We start from the raw sequence: 19734 nt of genomic DNA, 5'->3' as shown, positions 1-19734 counted from the left end.
ATTTAATATATTGCATATAGAAATAAAATGAATGGAATTTAAATGGAAAGATAACTTGCACCAGAAGCACCCATTAGGGATCACTTGGACATGCCCATTTTGATTTTGTGATTTCACTGGGGTGGACACACAGACATTAGTGGACTTGGGTCCTTTCCTCTTCAAAGTTTCTAGCCAGCCACAACATCTATAACATGTTATGCAAGCTCCTAGCTGCAGTGTAAAAAGATACACACTGGACTGTTAGAGAACAGACTAATTGTTCTCTGTCCACTCCAGCTGAATATGCAATATCTGCAGTCAACTGCTTTTATTGTATGCAGCTTAGATGTCTGTCTGCTTTGCATACAAGTAATTTATTGCTGCTTGTATTCTGACAGATTGAAACCTAATGCTTAATTAGGCATTGCACTGGTAATCTAGTATTTAGGGGGAATGTATCTGAATTAAAATAAGGACCCTTAATAATGCCTAACAACTTGAGTATATTCATTGCTTGATTTGAAATCATATAAAATTAGTTAAGCTTATTTTAAAATGTCACAGCGTAAGATGGCTTTTTGGGAAAACCTGTGTGCTAATTTCAGAACCATTACCAGCTAAGCCTTACTATTTATTCAATGTCCAGTAGGCTTTTATTATTCCCTTATTTGCAATTTAACTGCAACCTCTATTTTCCTGCCAGAGCGAATTCATTCCTAAACCTGCAGGAGCAAAATGAGTTGCAAACACAAATTTTGCCTGCAAGCTCCCCTCTCCCTGCTACTGAACTGTAGGTCTCTGGAGACTGGCAGTCTGATATTTTTTCAAACTGAGCCATCTATTTAGAGTGGCACTGTCAATCTAAAGTGCCAAAATTTGCCTTTCTTAAAAAGATAAATGCTTGAGTGTGCCTTTTACATGCAGTGTATATGCAGTACAACCTTGCTTAGGTAAATACCATGGGGGATGAACTAAGGGAACGTTTTCTGGGCCACTTGTCGCTATTGTGCAGATATTTATTTACCTAATGTAATAATAGGGCTGTCAAACCATTACATTTAATTGTGATTAATTGCGAGATTAAAAAAATTTATCACAATTAATCACAGTTATGAATACTTTGGGATGTTTTTCTACATTTTCAAATATATTGATTTCAATTACAACACAGAATACAAAGTGTAGAGCTTACTTTATATTATTTTTTATTACAAATATTTGCTTTGTAAAAAAGATAAAAGTGCAATCTACAAGTCAAAGCATGAAGAGGGATACGAATGTTTAGCATATCTGGCACGTAAATATCTTGCAACACTGGCTTTAACAGTGCTATGCGAACTCTTGTTCTCACTTTCAAGTGACATAAATAAGAAGCAGGCAGCATTATTGCCCGTAAATGTAAACAAACTTGTTTGTATCAGTGACTGGCTGAACAAGAAGTAGGACTGAGTGGACTTGTAGGTGATAAAGTTTTACCTTGTTTCGTTTTTGAGTGCAGTTATTTAAAAAAAAATTCTACATTCGTAAGTTGCACTTTCACAATAGAGATTTCACTACAGTACTTGTATGAGGTGAATTGAAAAATACTGTTCTGTTTATGTATTCCAGGGGTTCTCAAACTGTGGGGCGGGACTCCAAAGTGGGTCATGACCCTGTTTTAATGGGGTCGCCAAAGCTGACTTATATTTGCTGTGGCCAGGGCTGAAGCCAAAACCTGAGCCCCATTGCCCAGGGCCGAAGATATTTACGTGCCAGAAATGCTAAACATTCGTATCCCTCTTCATGCTTTGACTTGTAGATTGCACTTTTATCTTTTTTACAGAGCAAATATTTGTAATAAAAAATAATATATCTGCACAATAGTGACAAGTGGCCCAGGAAACATTCCCTTAGTTCATCCCCCAAGGTATGTACCTAAGCAAGGTTATACTGCATATATGCTGTATGTAAAAGGCACACTCAAGCATTTATCTTTTTAAGAAAGGCAAATTTTGGCTCTTTAGATTGACAGTGCCACTCTGAAGCCTTTGGGCTTGGGGGGGCCCCCTCTGCACCAGGGGCAGTGGGGCTCAGACGTCAGTTCCCCTCCTGGGGTCGTGTAGTAATTTTTATTGTCAGAAAGGGGTCACGGTGCAGTGAAGTTTGAGAATCCCTCATCTGTTCTATTGTTTAAGTGAAATTAAAACTGCCATTAATTGGGATTAATTTTTTAAATCAAGTTAATTTGTTTTGAGTTAATTGCTTTAGTTAACTGTGATTAATTTATAGCCTTAGTAATTAATAGACAACCATTGCTGCAGGACTGCTCCAGATCATAGAGTGTTCTGGATAGCTAAAGTTCAGATACTCAAGGTTGTAGTGCATATGTTTATACTTTGGTTTGGCAGAATTAGGTGGTGCTGGTGGTGTTTTTTTTTTTTTTTTTGTTTTTTTTAAATGGTCATTTTGGCAGATACGTATTTTACATTAAGCATTTTTTTAAAAAAATCTTTTAATTTTCTTGGTTGCATGAAATTATGAGATTTAAACATTTTTTCCTGTTTTTATCTATTGAGTTTTCACAGTTGTGGGAAATTGAGAGGACTGTCCAATTTTGAACTCATGTACTTATTGTAGTACAAAACATTTAGCTTCCCAAGTTGGTCTTAGGAGATACATTGCAGCACTTGGCTGTCTGAACATACTGAATAATCTTTCCGCAGACTCTGAAGTTACCGATACTCCAGATGCACATAATTCCGCATTGCCTGTCATGTGCACTGATTTTTTTTTAAATTTTTTTTTTACTTCTCCAATATTAAAGTACTAGTACACTGTCATTACAGGGTACTTCACATGCCATGTATAATCAGAATCGTTCCTGAACGCTTCTGTCTTTCATGGGAAAATACACAGCATATTTTCATACTTGCTAAAATTGTGTGACATCGGAGCTTGACAAATGGATCAAACGCTTTACAGTTGGCAAAAACAGATCCTGGTCCATAGCGTCCATCAAATATATTGTGGGGTATAGTTTGCTTTAGTTTGCTTTGAAATTCTGATGTGAAAGCATGCATTGCAGATGAAAGGAGTTGCCTTTTGGAGCCCACTGACTTAAGGTTTCACTTCTTTTAAGGTACCATGTACATAAGCAGCAAATTGTAAATTGCAGTAAAGCAGCATATTATTTTGATGTATGAGGTAGATTTGTTTCTAATTGCAAATGAACCCCATAGATTTTTCCAAAAAATACACACAGAAAAGATAACTTGCATTACCGTTCTCACTGGTTTCCGTTGTCCTCTATCATCCATTTTAGTTTCATTGTCTTCTTTGAGGTACTGCATCATCTTCTTTAAAGAGAGAGTCTGTTATGCTGTCCCAATGTCCAGGAATGAATCTTGCTGCCTGGATCCGGGAAGACCAGCATGATGGCACAACACAAGGGAGCACATGTAGATTTCTTAGGCTCACATTGTTGCCATCAGACTTAAAGGCGAGCTTTTTTTTTTTTCTTTGCTAGTTTTCATATTTATATATTACTGGAAAATGTAGCACAAATGTGTTGACCACACAACGCATCAGTTTTGATTGCATAGTCAATGGCTACATGCAAAAGATGAGCAATATATGGAATATGCATCTGATGTGCATACACATGAAGCAGAGCTAATAAGTTTGAACCACAGACAACATTATTTGGAATCTCTTCAAAACACAGAAAATGGAAAATCCACAGCTGCTGCTTTTGTCTCTTTCTTCCCAAACTGTTTTACAAACCTGGTACCTTTCCTTGACTTTCTTTTAATTTCAGGTGAGACTTACTGTTGAGATGTTCCGCATTATGATTTGTCTTTCTCTATATTTCTAGTTTACAGCATAAAATGTCCTCAGCTCCCTTTCCAAACTTTTTGACTGTTTCAAATTCCAGGTCAGAGGATTCCTGTAGACCAGTGGTTCCCAACCTTTCTTGTGGCAATAGCACACCTCACACCCCGCCACCGAAATGCCGCCACCGAAAGGCAGCAAGAAGTGTTGCCACCGAAATGCTGCCGGGAGACGGCGGCGGGGGGGTGTCCTGCGGGCGCACAAAATGCCCCAACAGGCGCCATGGTGCCTGCAGGCACCACTTTGGGGACCCCTGCTGTAGAGTTTTTCTTTTGCAAACTATTACTGACATATAACAAACGTGGACTTATTTTCCCTAAAGAAAGTACCTCTTTGTTACTGAGTAGGTTGATACTGTCCTGTTTTAAATCATGAATTGAAAGATGACAAATCCACCCTTATGTGACTAAAAAAAAAAAGTCCGGACATGTGCTTAATTTTGAGAGAGAGAGGCTGGTACCAGAGATTGCACTGAAAGTACCTTTCCCATTTCACTACAAATGGGTATAATTTTATTTCATTTATGCTGTAAGTGATAATTCTCTTGACTAATTGTAATTAAATTAATATACTTGGTTTCAAGTCCTTTGCAAACAGGAATCATTTCTTTATTTTTCTCCATGCATGAAGCCTTCTACTTGGTGCATATTAATCAGCTTTTGTGGGAAATCATTATAGACTTCATTGCACTCAAGAGCAACAGCTAAGAAGAAAATGAATGTTTCAGCAGTTTTATTTCATGACTTTTGCCAATAAAACAGTTCCAACTATTTTTTTAAACTTTTGAGTTATAGCTGTTGTAATGCAGTTTTCATTTATAGCTGTTGGTGTTACACTCTTGACCTTGAAAATGACATTTCATTTATTAACAATTTTATGTTTTGTTTTCCCTCCTCCCTTTCTCTAATGGAATTTAAATCAATAACTTTTCTTTACTCTTGTGAACAAACAGCATTGGTATAAGCGCTATTCTGAGAGGCACGTATGCTTAACTTCTGTGTGGAGGCATGCATAAAATACTTTGTGTCAGATTTCATATAAATATTACGTACTTTAAGTTCTGTGTCAGAGGAGGCCTTAAAACAAAGAGCATGAAAATGAATGTTATCCCAAAGCACAGATTTGTCATTGGTTTAAAACACTTAAAAGGTATGAAATATCTGATATGTGGCTTACTCTTTAAAAGATGATTACTTGTTTTATTTACTTATTGGTAGTAAGTGAAAAAGTTAACAGCCCTCATTGTGACATAAGACTAAAAATTACAGTGTTAATGTTGTTTGAGATATGATGATTATGTGTTCATATGAGCCTGAGGCTACACTACACCACAGCTTTCTGCCAGGATCGCTCTGTTGGTCAGGGATATGATGAGATGTAATCCCTGAAGCTCTGCCAGCAAAAGCCCAGAGAGTAGACGCAGTTATACTAGCAAAACTGTTCTTTTGATAGTGTAGCTTGTTTCACAGGGTGGGGGCTGGTGGCGGTGGAATAAGCTATACCAGTAAAAGTGCAGTTTTGCTCGTACAACATCATCCATGCTAGGAATGTTTTGCTGGTACAGTATACGGGCATAGTTATACCAGCAAAACATTTCTGGTGTAGACCTGGCCTGATTCTCCATTCCATTGCACTGGTTTTATTTTGGCCTCTGAAGTGAATTACATCAGCATAAAACAGGGGTAATGAAGTGGAGAATCAGGCCCTTTGACCCCTGCTCCCCCCCTCTTGTATCTAAAGCTGCTTTATCTGTATGGTTACAGTTTCCACAGTGAGATGATGACCTGGTATCCCTTTCTTTGTTGCAAAGAGCTACAAAACTAGTCAGGTTAAAACTAGCCTACAGAAAATATTAGCACATGAAGTCAACCTTCTTTGAGTGACAGTCCCTATATATATTCCAATCATGGGTATGCATGTACACCATGCGCTGGAGCTAGAAGGTTTTTGTAGCAGTGTCTGAAGAATTAGACCTTGTGCTTGAAAGGTTTAAGTTAATTGATGGTCTGTACTGCTAGGAGGTGTCATTCCTCAGCTGAGGCATTAAAGGTCACATTTAGTTTTACGTGATATTTTTTTGTTCTAGAAGAGACAAAGATTGAGAACTGACTGTCATATAGTCTAAGACTGAATGAATACCTTAAAACAATCTGTTTTTTCTCAAACGAAAAGTTAAATCCCATTAGGATGCATTCATGCCTCTTTCTGATGTCAGGTTTCAGAGTAGCAGCCGTGTTAGTCTGTATCCGCAAAAAGAAAAGGAGTACTTGTGGCACCTTAGAGACTAACAAATTTATTTTAGCATAAGCTTTTGTGATTATCACTACAAAAGGTTTTTTTTCTCTCCTGCTGGTAATAGCTCACCTTACCTGATCACTCTCTTTACAGTATGTATGGTAACACCCATTGTTTCATGTTCTCTGTGTATATAAAATCCCCCTACTGTATTTTCCACTGCATGCATCCGATGAAGTGAGCTGTAGCTCGCGAAAGCTTATGTTCAAATAAATTTGTTAGTCTCTAAGGTGCCACAAGTACTCCTTTCCTTTCTGATGTGTTCTTCTTCATACTCTAGCAAAAGAGCTTGCTGGAAGGAATGTTTGTGGAAAACAGTGAATTTTATGTGCATTCTGGAGAAAGCAAATTTTGGATATGTAAATACAAATATTTCCACCATACATCTGATTCTTAGAGTTACATTTATTCAGTCAGGGGACAAAAATGATAGCACATGACTATGGGTCCAATTAAAACTAAGCAACACAGCTTGAACTTCAGTTATTAAATTATCACACCATACTGCTCATGGACAATCTATAGATGAAGACTTAGCCGTAGAAATTTTTCAGCAAATTATAACAGTGAACAGATTTAAGAAAATCTGATGGTGTTCAGATAATTAATGCATATAAAATCCTAAATTTGCTGAATAAATTTAATTTACATTAAATGGGTTACCTTTTTAAGATAGGTGAATTAAACATAATTAGTAGTTTTTATTTTAATATTTAAAACACACAAGTATCAAGAAAAATTGAGTGTGTGTTTGAGATTGCTTGTGACCAGAATACAGACACGCATTTGGTGTTGCTTTGGCAACATGTGGTTGTGCCTACTTGAAGATCTGTTCTCCTTCATTCCAGGAAGCAGCCAGAATTTGATGTGTAGAGTGCCTGTCTGCTACTTGAAAGCACAGGACACTTTTAAATATAACTAAAGCTACCTAAAAGAGTAGGTAATTTTATGCAAGAAACTCTAAACATCCATGTTTGTTATCTGTTATAACAAACTGTTATACTATATCTATATGCTTCTCTCTTATATCATCCAGCTTTTTGTATGATGGTTAAATATGGTCCTATATCATTTCTGAATCATCAGTGCAGGTTGTTCCAGTATGAATTTATGAAGTACAGTGCAATCAACCAAAGACTGCATATTTTAGATGGTAGTGAGTGCTCAGTGAACAGTTCTTGCTGCTTTACTGTTCATTGTATTTAATGAGAATGTCAGTGATTTATTAGGTTCTGTAGATGCTTTTACAAGTAGGTCTTGAAAAAATTACCAAACACCTACTAATCCAGGGATTCTAAGGCTGCTTGGACTTCTGGGAGGAAGGAGCATTCTTCCTAGAACTGCTTGGATACTGTGATATGTGCAGAACGGTGCACCACTTTGCCCATCCCCTAAGACTTTGCTTTTGGGCCCTGTTAAATAACTCCAGTGCCTCTGTTGCTCAGAGCTTTCCAAAACAGCACTGAAGTAAAATTGTTTGATTCTTATCAATTTCACTGCTCCCTGTAAGGATCTGAGTAACTGCAATGAAACTTTGAGGAGACCTGCTGTCACTGGGGAAAGTTGTAAGCAGCAGAGATGGCAGTGGAGCTGTCTGGGTGCAGATTTAGGAAGGCAGCATTGCATTGGTTTACACTCACTTCACATTTTGTAAGGGCTACAGTCTTTTAATTTTTATTTCGAGAGAAAGATCGGTTTCTCCAAAAGTTCATGGTAAGTAGATTTTTCAAACCACTCACAAACCACTACTCTGACTCAGTGAAACCTTCCTGTACCTCTCTGTCTGTGTAATATTTACAATGAAACTTCAGGAAATTAGAATCCTACATATTAGGTCATCTCTACCCCATATCCTTGCCAGTGCAGGACTCTTCCCTGGTGGGCAAACTAAAGCTCTCACTCTGCATTTGGCTCCACATAGAGGGAAGCTTTCCCATGTTTAAAACCTCACTGAAACTCACAGGGTTCTCTGCATGAGCACAAAGATCTGCCAATGCAAATCAATTTCAGGACCAGGATCCAGAACCCTGCAAGAGTCATGACTAAAAATACTTTCTGAGTATTTGGTGGTCTTTCTCATGGATTTTTCACTAATGGTTTGAAAGGATTGAGCACTTGATTCCTAAACAAAAATAGCCCATTTTCAGGTAGTAGTTTATGCCGAGCAGTCATTAGAGATTGAAATTGTTTTTCCACTATGTTACCAAGTTAAAACTTGCTGTAGTCCACTGAGAGCAACCAGTGCTAATTATTATGTTTGTTAAACTGTGGTTCAAGTCCTGTGCTGGAAAATTTAAGAGATTAATAAATACAACAACAAAAATGTGTTTGTTTGCAAAAGAGGTGAAGTACCTGTGAAGTTTCTTTGTGGCACATGAAAACAATTGCATTTATTTTTTTAACATAAATATTAGTAATGAACTTAAAGGTGTGACATAAGTGGTCATTTTTGAAATTTTAAATATCCTAAAACATTCCATAGTTTAAAGGGATATTGTCAAGTCAGATTTGCCCAGAATTCAGACTTTATTAAAACAAGCTTACAGTATTCCAAAATTAAGGTGAGTAAATGTTTCTATTAATTTAAGAAATAAAATTCCAGTGGAAACAGGATAACCCAAACATTCTTCCTCAGTGTTTGCACCCCAGACATAGCAGCATTGTGCATGAACAAGAACTTGAAATTAACTAGAAACTAATTGATTTTTGTTGTCCAGATAGGCAGTGCAAAAAGTAAAGCCCTAATTCTCCAATTTACCCCAAGTTAGTGAGGCTCTATGCAGATTCAAGTATTTGCCCTCATGTTAATCAAGGCCTAAGTTACATATATTACGTAAATATTACATATATCACATAAGTTGCATATGTCCTGTGCAGGATGGGAGCCTAAATGAAATATATATAAAAATTAAAATTCTATGTTTTAATAATAAATGGAACATGGGCAAAGAAATTCATTGTTTTTTGTTTTGTTTCTAACACTTTTAACCTGACAATGTTCTTTTAAGCAGTTGCTCTTTTAAATCTGTTTGGCTGGTATCAAAAAGTATCTTATCTTTCCCTAGTTTCTCTGCACTTTTCCCTTCCACCACAGCTTTCGACAAAAAAAGACGTATCAGTGAGACACATTATACCTCATAAAAACCAAAGAATGTCTTCTCAGTTAAAAAGTGCAAGAAATGTAAATGAGATCATTAGTGATATTATTCATTGGTAGTATGTCTGGTTCCATTATTACTATGATTTTACGTGAAAAATATTACACATTTTATTTTTACTTGGAATTATTATTACTACCATCAGTAGGTTGCTCCTCTGAAATCTGACAATAAAATCTGGTAGAATTGTTAATTGTTGTTAATGAATCTGCCAATGCAGATTTAATACAGGAATTAAACTGGGACCTAATTGTAATCATTATTATATTACACTCATTTAATGTGATACATTACCATGAAATTCATAGATTCATAGATATTTAGGTCAGAAGGGACCATTATGATCATCTAATCTGACCTCCTGCACAATGCAGGCCATAGAATTTCACCCACCACTCCTGCAAAAAACCTCTCATCTATGTCTGTACTATTGAAGTCCTCAAATCGTGGTTTAAAGACTTCAAGGAGCAGAGAATCCTCCAGCAAGTGACCCGTACCCCATGCTACAGAGGAAGGCGAAAAACCTCCAGGGCCTCTTCCAATCTGCCCTGGAGGAAAATTCCTTCCCGACCCCAAATATGGCGATTAGCTAAACCCTGAGCATATGGGCAAGATTCATCAGCCAGATACCATTCTTCATTGTAACAAGGGCTTTCATTGAATTACATTTTATAGCTGCCCTATAAGTAACCATTATCATTGAAACAAAAGCAAATTCTAAATACAAGTGGGGTTTTTTTGTTTTGTTTTTAAAGACTTTCCGGATCCCTGGATGCCCTTAGAACTTAGGGGGTCACTTTTTAGTATGGTACCTATTCAATCTCTGTCACTCCTGATATGACTGAAGATGACTTCAGGAAGCTACTCAAAGCACTTCTCTGTCCTACTTTTCTTCAGGTCCATAGCTGAGCACATTGCCTCCATGGCATTTCCAGGCTCTGTTAACCCAGAAGCACAAGGCCAAGTTACCTCCATGGCAGCTTGATGTGCTATCGCTAGGCCATGCCCTCACCTCAAATCAATATTATTGCCATCTAATTATCTGTGTTCTTAGCTCTTTAAACTCCTCATCCACTATGGTGGTGATAGTAGTGCACCCATCAGACAATAATGGGAATTGCATTCAAACCAATCTGTTACAGTCCTTAAAATCATTGCAAATAATACTTACTCTGAGGTGTTTAAAAGGTGGAGTGTGAGAAGATGTGTAAGAAGAAATGTTTAAATCAAGGCATCTATTTTCAGTACAGTTGCAGTAGTAGGACTCAAGCACATACTGACCGAGAGGAAAGGGAAGAGACTCTGGTTCATAGGCTGTAAGGGCAAGTAGTAATTAGTGTATGAAATGTGGCAAAATTTTGACAAATGATCTGGAGTAGAAAAGTAACTCTGTCCAATAAACAGGAGCAGCATTTTCAGGGTAAAACACAATTTCTACTTTGATTTCACATCCTGATTAACATTCCTGAGAAGTACTTTCCAAGAGTACTTTGGAGGTTCTTGGCACTTACTACAATATAGATCAGGAATGCTTTTCCTACTCTCTCCATCATAGCCGGCCCCCTGACCAAAGCAACATTTTAAAAAAATTACTGAAGTGGCAACTGATGACATTGGTCATTCTAACAATAATTCAAAGTAACTGTGCCACATTTACTGATAAAACCGGACTAGTAACTTTAAAATGTCATTGCATTTTTCATCCAGAAAAATTGAAATTGCTTTAGGATTTGTTCTCCTGAATTTAACAAGTTTTAAAACAAACTAAACATACCATCTTTGCCTTTAAGTCATGTGTAGAGGGTATTTGTAAAGTGTCAGCAAAGCTAAATTGTTAAATGTTTTTTTCCTCTCCTCTAGATCAATGAACTGAGCCATGTTCAAATCCCTATTATGTTGATGCCAGATGATTTCAAAGCATATTCAAAGATAAAGGTGGACAATCACCTTTTCAACAAGTAAGTGCAAGTAACAACCCTTTGTAGAGGGGGATAAAGCTTCTGGCAGTGATATTTTACAAAATTCTGTAAACTCTGGTATTTTTCAATGAATAGGAGTAGTTTTGCTGATTAAGTTAATCCTGTGATAAACATAACCATCTGTTACATTCTAAAAAGCAACAGCAGGGCCTACTGGGTAGTACTCTTTGGCCATATGGTATATTATTACCCATGAATATCTTTTACATAGAAAATGATTGTTCTGTTTATGATGGAAATTTTTGTTTAGGTATTTTAAATGCATAAATCTTCGTACAGTTATTTTTGATATCTTAAACAAAAAAAAGTTATAAATCAGAATAAACAGTGGGATAAGGAGTATTTCAAAGCCAAATAAGGAATGTACACCTTTTCATAATCTCTGATATGAAATCATAAAATGTTGACAGTATTACCCCATTATGTTAAATTTCCAACTAATTCCATAGTTTATCATATATTAGAATGATTTAGCAAAATAGTGACTTCAGGCATTTATTTTCAGCAATGTACGTTAGTCGTAGTGTTTCAGGTACAAAACAATAATGTGCACTTTTATAAAGATAAAAAATGAAGGTTAAAAATATTCTAGAAAATGGAATGATTCCATTATTTTGTACTTTCTAATCTGTGGCAAAGTTCAAAGAGAAGACGTAGCAATTACTGTTTCTGAGTATAACAGTGAGGTTAATTATAGGATTTTAAAACTAATCCATCATTAAAGGAGTCCATGTTTTATAAAAGCTTTGATGTTTCTTGAAGTTTTTTGGTGTCATAGTTGAACCCTTGTATAATCCAATTTAAGGTTTCTCCTTCAGAGCATTAGTAGGGCAAAGGGAAAATTATTTCACTGTTTTTTGAGTCTAGATGTGAAGACTTGTCAAAATTTAGTATGTATGGACTTCATCCAGTTCTTATATAGCTGATTACCAAGCCCTATGTGTATGTTTATAAAAGAGAGAAAATAGTTTGGGGTCAATCCTGACCTGATAGAGATTGGAGTAGATGGACTCCAAGTCTGCTTTCTCTATTTTGTACAAAAGTTTTTAAGATGTTATTGTCCTGAGTTATTTAATTGAACATGCATGTGACTTTCACTGTTTTTCATTCTATTTCAGAGAAAACATGCCAAGTCATTTCAAATTTAAGGAATATTGTCCAATGGTATTCCGCAATCTGAGAGAGAGATTTGGAATAGATGATCAGGACTTTCAGGTAGGTTCACTATCAAAATACATGGGAAGAACTATTCATAGCTCCTCTGGCTATGAGCAGGAAAATCTCAGTTTGTGTAGAAGTCTGCCCACAGATCATCATTGGCTTATACTTCGAGAGTCTCATTCACTGCTCATTCAGTGAGTAAATGGGCTTCTCCCACCCTTAGTTATGATGAAGAAGGAACAGGACAGGAGTATACTGATTCTAAGATTGTCAGTGGTGTAGTTGAGATTGTGCAGGAGCTGTAGACCCACATGAAGGTGGGTTTTTTGTTTTCGGAGGGGGTTGTTTTTTAATTATAAACTGGGGGAGGGGTTTGGAGTCTGCTTAGGCATTTAATAAGGGATCCAGGAAGCCCTAGTAGGGAGATGCTTCCTGGCTCTTCATCTGATGTAGACTATGTTGAGGCAGCAAGAGAGTTTTCCGCCTCTTTCCTATTTTTTCTTATTTCTTGCAATTTTCGGTATCTCTGTCCTTAGCTTTTTCTTGTCTCTGTGTCCTCAATACTTGTCTGTGTGTTCTCCTCCTTTTGTTGCATCACTAGGGCCCTATCAAATTCATAGTCCATTTTGATTAATTTCATGGCCAGAGGGTTTTAAAATTGGTCAATTTCAGGTTTTCAGATGCTTACATCTGAAATTTCACGTGCTGTAACCGTGGGGGTCCCAATCCAAAAGGTACCCGCAGGTGGGTCTGGTCTCTTCTGCCCTCCCTGCCCACCCCCCTCGAGCAGCCATGCAGGGGAAGAACAATTCCTGTCCCTCCCCAGCCCAACTGGGACTTGCAGCTTGGAGCCCCTGGCTGGAGCCCTCCCAGCAGCACAGAGAATGGCTTGTTTCACGGTCCGTGACTCTTTCTACTTATTCTGTTTCATAGTGGTGCACATACCTGCCACAGTTAAGTTGTTGAGGCTGGGTATAGTGCCTCTTGCAGTAAAAGGAAAGAGGTATGTCTGGACAGCACCGATGGGAGATGCTGTATACACTGAGCCACTTTAGCAAGGCACATCAATAACAAAAGTGTTGCTTGAACATAGTCTCGCTGCGTGTGTCAGTACCTCTGTCTCTTTTTCCTTCTCACCCCCTGTTTTACTAACCAGAAAGAGTACCACCCTAGTACTCTTTCTGATCTTTCAATTGTCATGATCTGAGGACAGAAACACATGCAGAGCATTGGAGCAGAAGAAAAAGCTGATTTGGCAAGCTAAGCGAACGCTGCAGGGCCTGGTAGCATTAGAAGAAGCTCTCCCAGCCTGATAACTCTGGCTGCTTGGCTTTCTGTCCTCACAAAAAGGAATGGCCAGAGTACTGTACCACTATAGGAAAAGAAAGTAGCTGCATTCTGTTTCAGCGTAACCTTACTCTTATCTACTGCCATTCCCCTCATCATCACTTATGGCTGTGTTTCCTCCACACGCTATTCCAGCTACCCACCTCCTTCTGCCATGACACTACAAATGGTTCTATCCTTTTTCTATCCAATACTTATTGTGAACCCAATATTTTCCCCTTCCCTGACGGTGTCCCAGTCCTGTCCTCTTATTTTGCACTCTTCCAATAGAAATTATCTTTTTTTTTCTCCCCTTCACTGTTACCACCCCAACATCATTCAGCTGCATTTTTATCTCATCTGACACTCTGACATATCCTGCTGAATTTCCACTCGCCAAACCTGGACCTTAGATTTGTAGCCTGGTGAAACGATGGTACAAGCCATTCCCATCTATTTGGGGCCTGCTAAACTTCTGCACCTTGTTTTAGAATTGCTGATTGAAACTAAGAAAGCAGAACTGATTGACACTTTCTGAATTTGTTTTTAAGCAAAACTTTTCATTGAAACTTGAAATTTAAATGAGAAGATTGGGATAACGTTTTTGCAAGCATTTTCTCAAAAAATTCAGCCTGTTTCTCAATCTGCTCCAGAGCTTGTCAAATTTTTCTGAATTCTGATTTTAAAAGAATCAAAACAAACTTCCCATTTTTCAACCAGCTCCCGAAGGAGGAAGATACACTATAATATATTTGAGTTAACATTTACATTCAGAATGTTTCCTCAAAATTTTAACAGATCCTTCCACCTGTAGATTTCTGGATCAAATTTGACTAATCATAGAAGATTAGTGTTGGAAGAGACCTCAGGAGGTCATCTAGTCCAGGGGTAGGCAACGTATGGCACGCGTGCCAAAGGCGGCATGGGAGCTGATTTTCAGTGGCACTCACACTGCCCGGGTCCTGGCCACAGTTCCGGGGGGCTCTGCATTTTAATTTAATTTTAAATTAAGCTTCTTAAACATTTTAAAAACCTTATTTACTTTACATGCAAAAACAGTTTAGGTATATATTATAGACTTTTATAGAAAGAGACCTTCTAAAAATGTTAAAGTGTATTACTGGCATGCGAAACCATAAATTAGGGTGAATAAATGAAGACTCGGCACACCAATTCTGAAAGGTTGCCAACCCCTGATCTAGTCCAACCTCCTTCTCAAAGCAGGACCAACCCCAGTTAAATCATCCCAGCCGGGGCTTTGTGAATCAGGGCCTTAAAAACCTCTAAGGATGGAGATTCTACCGCCTCCCTACTTAACCCATTCCAGTGCTTCACCACCCGCCTAGTGAAATAGTTTTTTCCTAATATCCAACCTAGACCTCCCCCACTGCAACTTGAGACCATTGCTCCTTATTCTGTCATCTGCCACCACTGAGAACAACCGAGCTCCATCCTCTTTGGAACACCCCTTCAGGTAGTTGAAGGCTGCTAACAAATCTCCCCTCACTCTTCTCTTCTGCAGATTAAATAAGCCCAGTTCCATCAGCCTCTTCTCATAAATCATGTGCCCTAGTCCCCTAATCATTTCCGTTGCCTTCCACCTCCATTGAACTCTTTCCAGTTTGTCCACATCCTTTCTGTAGTGGGGGGGGCCCAAAACTGGACACAGTACTCCAGATGTTGCCCTACCAGTGCAGAATTGAGGGGAATAATCACATCCCTTGATCTGCTGGCAGTGCTCCTACTAATCAGCCCAATATGCCATTAGCCTTCTTGGCAACAAGAGCACACTGTTTGACTCATATCCAGCTTCTCATCCACTATAATCCCCAGGTCATTTTCTGCAGAACTGCCGCTTAGCCAGTAGGTCCCCAGCCTGTAGCAGTGCATGGGATTCGTCCGTCCTAAGTGCAGGACTCTGCACTTGTCCTTGTTGAACCTCATCAGATTTCTTTTGGCCCAATCCTCCAATTTATCTAGGTCACTGTGGACCCTATCCCTACCCTCCAGCCTATCTACCTCTCCCCGCAGCTTAGTGTCATCCACGAACTTGCTGAGGGTGCAATCCATCCCATCATCCAGATCATTAATGAAGATATTGAACAAAACCGGCCCAGGGACAGACCCGCTTGATACCGGGTGCCAACTACACATCAAGCAGTTGATCACTACCTGTTGACCCCAACGATCTAGCCAGCTTTCTATCCACCTTATAGCCCATTCATCCAATCCATACATTTTTAACTTACTGGCAAGAATACTTTGGGAGACCGTATCAAAAGCTTTGCTAAAGTAAAGATATATTATGTCCACCGCTTTCCCCATATTCACAGAGCCAGTTTTCTCATGATAGAAGGCAATCAGGTTAGTCAGGCATGACTTGCCCTTGGTGAATCCATGTTGACTGTTCCTGATCACCTTCCTCTCCTCCAAGTGCTTGAGGACCTGCTCCATGATTTTTCCGAGAACTGAGGTGAGGCTGACTGGTCTGTAGTTCCCCGGATTCTCCTTCTTCCCTTTTTTAAAGAGGGGCACTATATTTGCCTTTTTCTAATCGTCCGGGATCTCCCCCGATCACCACAAGTTTTCAAAGATAATGGCCAATGGCTCTGCAATCAAGTCAGCTAACTCCGTCAGCACCCTCGGATGCATTAGATCCGGACCCATGGACTTGTGCATGTCTAGCTTTTCTAAATAGTCATTAACCTGTTCTTTCACCACTGAGGGCTGCTTACCTTCTCCCCATACTGCCCAGTGCAGCAGTTTGGGAGCTGACCTTGTCTGTGAAGACTGAGGCAAAAAAAAGCATTGAGTACTTCAGCTTTTTCCACATCATCAGTTACTAGGTTGCCTCCCCCATTCAGTAAGGGTTCCACACTTTCCCTGACCATCTTGTTGCTAACATACCTGTAGAAACCTTCTTGTTACCCTTCACTTCCCTTGCTAGCTGCAACTCTAATTTTGCTTTGGCCTTCCTGATTACACCCTTGCATGCTTGAGCAATATTTTTATACTCCTCCCTAGTCATCTGTCCAAGTTTCCACTTCTTGTAAGCTTCCTTTTTGTGTTTAAGCTCACCAAAGATTTCTCTGTTAAGCCAAGCTGGCTGTCTGCCATATTTGCTATTCTTTCTGCACATCGGGATGATTTGTTCCTGCACCCTCAATAAGGCTTCTTTAAAATACAGCCAGCTCTCCTGGACTCCTTTCCCCCTCATATTAGCCTCCCACGGGATCCTGCCCATCAGTTCCCTGAGGGAGTCAGTCTGCTTTTTGGAAGTCCAGGGTCCATATTCTGTTGCTCTCCTTTCTTCCTTTTGTCAGGATCCTGAACTCGACCATCTCATGATCACTGCTACCCAGGTTGCCACCCACTTCTACTTCCCCTACCAGTTCTTCCCTGTTTGTGAACAGCAGGTCAAGAGGATCATGGCCCCAAGACTTGCACCAGGAAATTGTCCCCAACACTCTCCAAAAGCTTCCTCGATTGTCTGTGCACTGCTGTATTGCTCTCCCAGCAGATGTCAGGGTGATTGAAGTCCCCCATGAGAACCAAGGCCTGTGATCTGGAAACTTCTGTTAGTTGTCCAAAGAGAGCCTGGTCTACCTCCTCTTCCTGGCCTGGTGGTCTATAGCAGACACCCACTTTGACATCACCCTTGTTGCTCTTGCCTCTAAACTTAACGCAAAGACACTCAACAGGCTTTTCTTCAGTTTCATATTGTAGCTTTGAGCAATCATACTGCTCCCTTACATACAGTGCAACTCATCCACCTTTTCTCCCCCACCTGTCCTTCCTGAACAGTTTATACCCATCCATGACAGCGCTCCAGTCATATGAGTTACCCCACCTAGTCTCTGTTGTTCCAGTCACATGAAAGTTCCTTGACTCTGCCACGGCTTCCAATTCTTCCTGCTTGTTTCACGGCTTCTTGCGTTTGTGTACAGGCACCTGAGATAACTAGCCGATTGCCCTACTTTCTCAGTATGACTCAAGAGGCCTCCCCTGTTGCACCCTCCTCCTTGTGTTTCCTCCCAATACCCCGTTTCCCCATTTACCTCCAGGCTTAGGTCACCATCCCCCAGCAAACCTAGTTTAAAGCCCTCCTCACTAGGTTAGCAAGCCTCCCTGTGAAGATGCTCTTCCCTCTCTTCGTTAGGTGGATTCCATCTTTCCCTAGCAATCCTTCTTCCTGGAACAACATCACATGGTCGAAGAATCCAAAGCCCTCTCTCCAACTCTACCTGCGTAACCACGCATTTACCTCCACAATTTAATGGTCCCTACCTGGGCCTTTTCCTTCAACAGGGAAGATGGACTAATGATGTTCCTCTTGACCAAGAGGAAAGTGGATTCTGTGGCTGAGGGACTTGCATGGAAAATACTCTGCCAGGAGCTCTCTCACATTTAAATTGGAAGGAATCTAGCTCATACACCTCCAGTGACCACAGCTATGTACATTCTACAGGACAGAGGTGATTTGTTAATTAGGCAGGTCCCAGGCCATTTAAGACTTTATAAGTTAAAAGCTACATCTTAAACTCACTTGAAGGCAGTAGACAGTCGATGTAGATCATGGAGCACCTGTATCATGTGCTTGAAATGAGATATTCTACTTAGTCACCTCGTTCACTAGTTTTGGAGCAAAGCTGACCTTGTCTTGATGATTACTAAAGATAATCAGCCATCACGTACAGCCTCTGTTCCATGACCCAGGTGAAACATTACTATGTGCAACCTAGGGTCCAGTCCAAATTAACCAGAACATGCCGCATTTAGTATTTTGAACTCATGGAATTAACTGATTGCCAGCAATCTATAGAAGAGGAAACATTAGAAAGTGTTTGGTGTATAATTTCAAGCAATTAATAAAATCAATAAAATTATAAGATGCTTTTGGAGGATTCTTGAACAGAAAGGCTGAGTCAAGTTATGTACTGTGAATTATTCATATAGTGCTACTTGTTTGTATTAAATTATCAAATAACTGCATTCTTAGAATTTTAAAAATAGAAGGTTCTCTCTGCTGATTGTGCCCTTCTCACATTTCATTTTCAAATATGGTTATCCTGTCCCTCATCCACAAAGAAGCTCACACTGAGACAGCTTCATTTCATTTACTACTTGTTTGTGCAGCGGAAGCAGCAACATTGAAGTCACTGGAAATGTTCATAGCTTTGGGAATTGGTTTTAATAGCTTCCTCCTACTACAAAATCAGTCCCACATGGCTTTTCCACTGTGCCCCATAACCTCTGACTTCTATGTGGAAGTTTAAAAAAAAAATAATTGAAAACCCTTTTTAATGGAAATAGATTATAAGAGGTGATATATTCGCCATGTTTTTGACAATTTCCAATTGATATTTGAAGGGGAAGCTGTGTTCACAAATCCCAATCAAGCTGTATATTACTTAGAAACGTCGTCCTTTCTCCCTCCCACCTGAGAAAATGCACACACCTTAACGTTACCATAACTCTCATGCACCACATACTATGCACTGCAGCCTTCACTCTGCTCTCTTGGGTTGCCAGCTTTCTATTACTCCCTTTGCCAAACTATCCCCTCCTAATACAACAACTACTACACCAAACATCCACAACTCATAGTGTTGGGAGGGAATAGTTTGTTAAAAGCATGTGTGCAAGAGGTCAGACTGAGGTTGTGGTATGCAGTCTGTGGTGGTGAACAGTAGTTTAGTGATATTGTTAAGGTTTGTGCCAGTGGATGAAGGAGAAGAAGGTATGTACTGTTAGCTGTGTGAATTTTTTATTTCTTTGATGTTATGGCTTTTTGTCATGTATACTATGTATGAGACAATCCTAAATGCTTCACAAGTATCGTTTTTTGGCATATTTATTATATGGTTATGCAGAGTTATGAGCTATCATTCTTAATGGAGAGAGGAAGTAAATTGACCATCATGATCATTAAGTTCCAAGTCCTAGCTAATAAACTTGAGATC

General features: G+C 39.2%; 1 protein-coding gene across 4 annotated transcripts in view; it reads left to right on the top strand.

The window, feature by feature from the left end:
• The window catches only part of PIP4K2A (phosphatidylinositol-5-phosphate 4-kinase type 2 alpha), a 192367-nt gene that overhangs the window by 90207 nt on the left and 82426 nt on the right, over positions 1–19734 (top strand). For all 4 annotated transcript variants that reach the window (XM_007058472.4, XM_037890842.2, XM_037890843.2 and 1 more), the window contains 2 exons: positions 11166–11263; positions 12403–12499. In XM_007058472.4, coding sequence (XP_007058534.2) covers positions 11166–11263; positions 12403–12499 — 195 coding nt within the window. The remainder of the gene's footprint in view (positions 1–11165; positions 11264–12402; positions 12500–19734) is intronic.

This window comes from Chelonia mydas, chromosome 2 (assembly GCF_015237465.2).
Source record: "Chelonia mydas isolate rCheMyd1 chromosome 2, rCheMyd1.pri.v2, whole genome shotgun sequence".
Taxonomy (NCBI): Eukaryota; Metazoa; Chordata; order Testudines; family Cheloniidae; genus Chelonia; species Chelonia mydas.
The sequence above is the reverse complement of the archived record's forward strand: the minus strand, read 5'-3'. Positions and strand labels throughout refer to the sequence as shown.